The sequence below is a fragment of the Ursus maritimus genome, unplaced genomic scaffold (assembly GCF_017311325.1).
Source record: "Ursus maritimus isolate PB19 unplaced genomic scaffold, ASM1731132v1 scaffold_24, whole genome shotgun sequence".
Classification (NCBI taxonomy): domain Eukaryota; kingdom Metazoa; phylum Chordata; class Mammalia; order Carnivora; family Ursidae; genus Ursus; species Ursus maritimus.
This window is the reverse complement of record NW_024424897.1, coordinates 1177772-1179359: the sequence shown is the minus strand read 5'-3', so window position 1 is coordinate 1179359 and position 1588 is coordinate 1177772. Positions and strand designations below refer to the sequence as shown.

Genomic DNA, 1588 nt, shown 5'->3' with positions numbered 1-1588 from the left:
CCCAGCCTTCCTCTCCTCACTGGTCCATTTTAGGACGAGCCTCAGCTTGCTACCCCTGATGGCTGTCCCTCTCCACCCGAGAGATTCTGCAGGGATGGAGAAGACTCCTCACAAGAGCCTGAGAGGCTGAACTGGACTGAGAACGGGGTTCCCCTCCCTGCCCTTCAGGTACGTTCCACGGCCTGCAGGCAGTTAAGGGCAGTGTGGCAGGCACACCTGTGTACTCCCTGGGAGCAGCTGTGTCTCCGTTCTTGAAGAACTTGATCGTAGGGTAGCCACGGACACCGTACTGCTGGGCTAGGTCAGACTCTTCCGTGGCATCGACCTTTGCCAGCCTGATCTCCGAACCCTCCGCCTTCAGTTTCCCAGCGGCTTTGGCGTACTCGGGGGCCAGAGCCTTGCAGTGGCCACACCAAGGGGCATCTGAAAAAGAAAGTGGGGTGCTAGAAAGCAGCACTGACCAAGTTCCACCGCTTCCCTTGCCTTCTCCTCCGTACTTCCTTCCATAAAAACCTTATCTACTCACCAAGATAACCCCCCCCCCGTGAACACACACGGCTGAGCTATCGCTGATAGCTCGACGCTCTTGGGCAATATCGGGACAGAGGCCACGAACGACAAGCCCACACCAAACCCCTGCTGCCCTGTCACAGTCAGCACAGGACAAACTCTAACGAAGGGTACTTTCCTATCACCTGCAGGCAGCAAGGGCAGTCGTGTCCCTGGGACTGCCCTCTGGGAACGCCAGGACACCTGGACTCGTGGCAACACCGGGCGTGAGTGCGCGAGCCGCAGCTGTGCACACCTGCCGAGACTCCTGTTTAGCAGCGGCTCCCCACACCGGAGCAGAGCTGCCTCTCAGCTAAGGTCAGCAGCCGCGCCAGGCTCCAGATTTCCGTCCCCAGACTGGGCGTCAACACTTACAAAGGTTCTGGATGCTGGGTGACAACACGGCGGAAGGCAGCGCGGGCAGGAGCCCGGCGCTCTGGGGGTGGGTCGCAGAGGGCAGTCCGGGGGCTGCACCCCGTGTGCCCCTTTGTATTTGTGGCGGTTAACACGGGTCCACCCCGTTCTCCCTAACAGAGGGACCCTGCCATGCGGACATCAGGCACAAAGGCACGAGCTGGCCGTGGGCCTGCGGTCACCCCCAGGGTCCGGCTCGGGCAGGAGGGGCGCTCCCGGGACGCTGACAGCAGCTCCGTGGGCTGCCTCGGCCCCGCGGAGGAGCCTCCCCAGAGGCGGCGGTCCGTGCATCCGAGGGTGGGGTGGGGGTCCCGGAATGCCGGCAGCCCTGGAGCCCCCCAGTTCCCCGGCGCCGCGGCCCCTGCATCCCCCCGTCCCAGTCCCCGCCCCGCGGCGGCCAGGCCCGGGCGGCGGCACTCACAGAACTCCACCAGCAGGTACTTGTGGGCCGCCAGCGCCTCCTCGAAGTTGCCCTTGTGGAGCACCAGGACGTGGTCCTCCTCCTCCGGGGCGGCGGCGCCCGCGCGCGTCAACGCGGCCAGGGCCAGGCAGAGCAGAGCGCGGCGCAGCATGTCGGCAGCGGGCGCGGCGCTTCGGTTGGCGCCGCCGGGACAGCGAGGCCACG

The 1588-nt window shown here is 65.3% G+C and overlaps 1 protein-coding gene across 1 annotated transcript in view; it reads right to left on the bottom strand.

The window, feature by feature from the left end:
- P4HB (prolyl 4-hydroxylase subunit beta) overlaps window positions 1-1588 on the bottom strand; it is a gene marked incomplete at its 3' end in the record, with an annotated part of 11123 nt that extends 9535 nt beyond the window's left edge. The window contains exons 1-2 of the mRNA XM_040641191.1: window positions 1385-1588; window positions 217-423 (exon numbers count right to left, since the gene is read on the bottom strand). Of these exons, the coding sequence (XP_040497125.1) occupies window positions 217-423; window positions 1385-1535 (358 nt within the window). The remainder of the gene's footprint in view (window positions 1-216; window positions 424-1384) is intronic.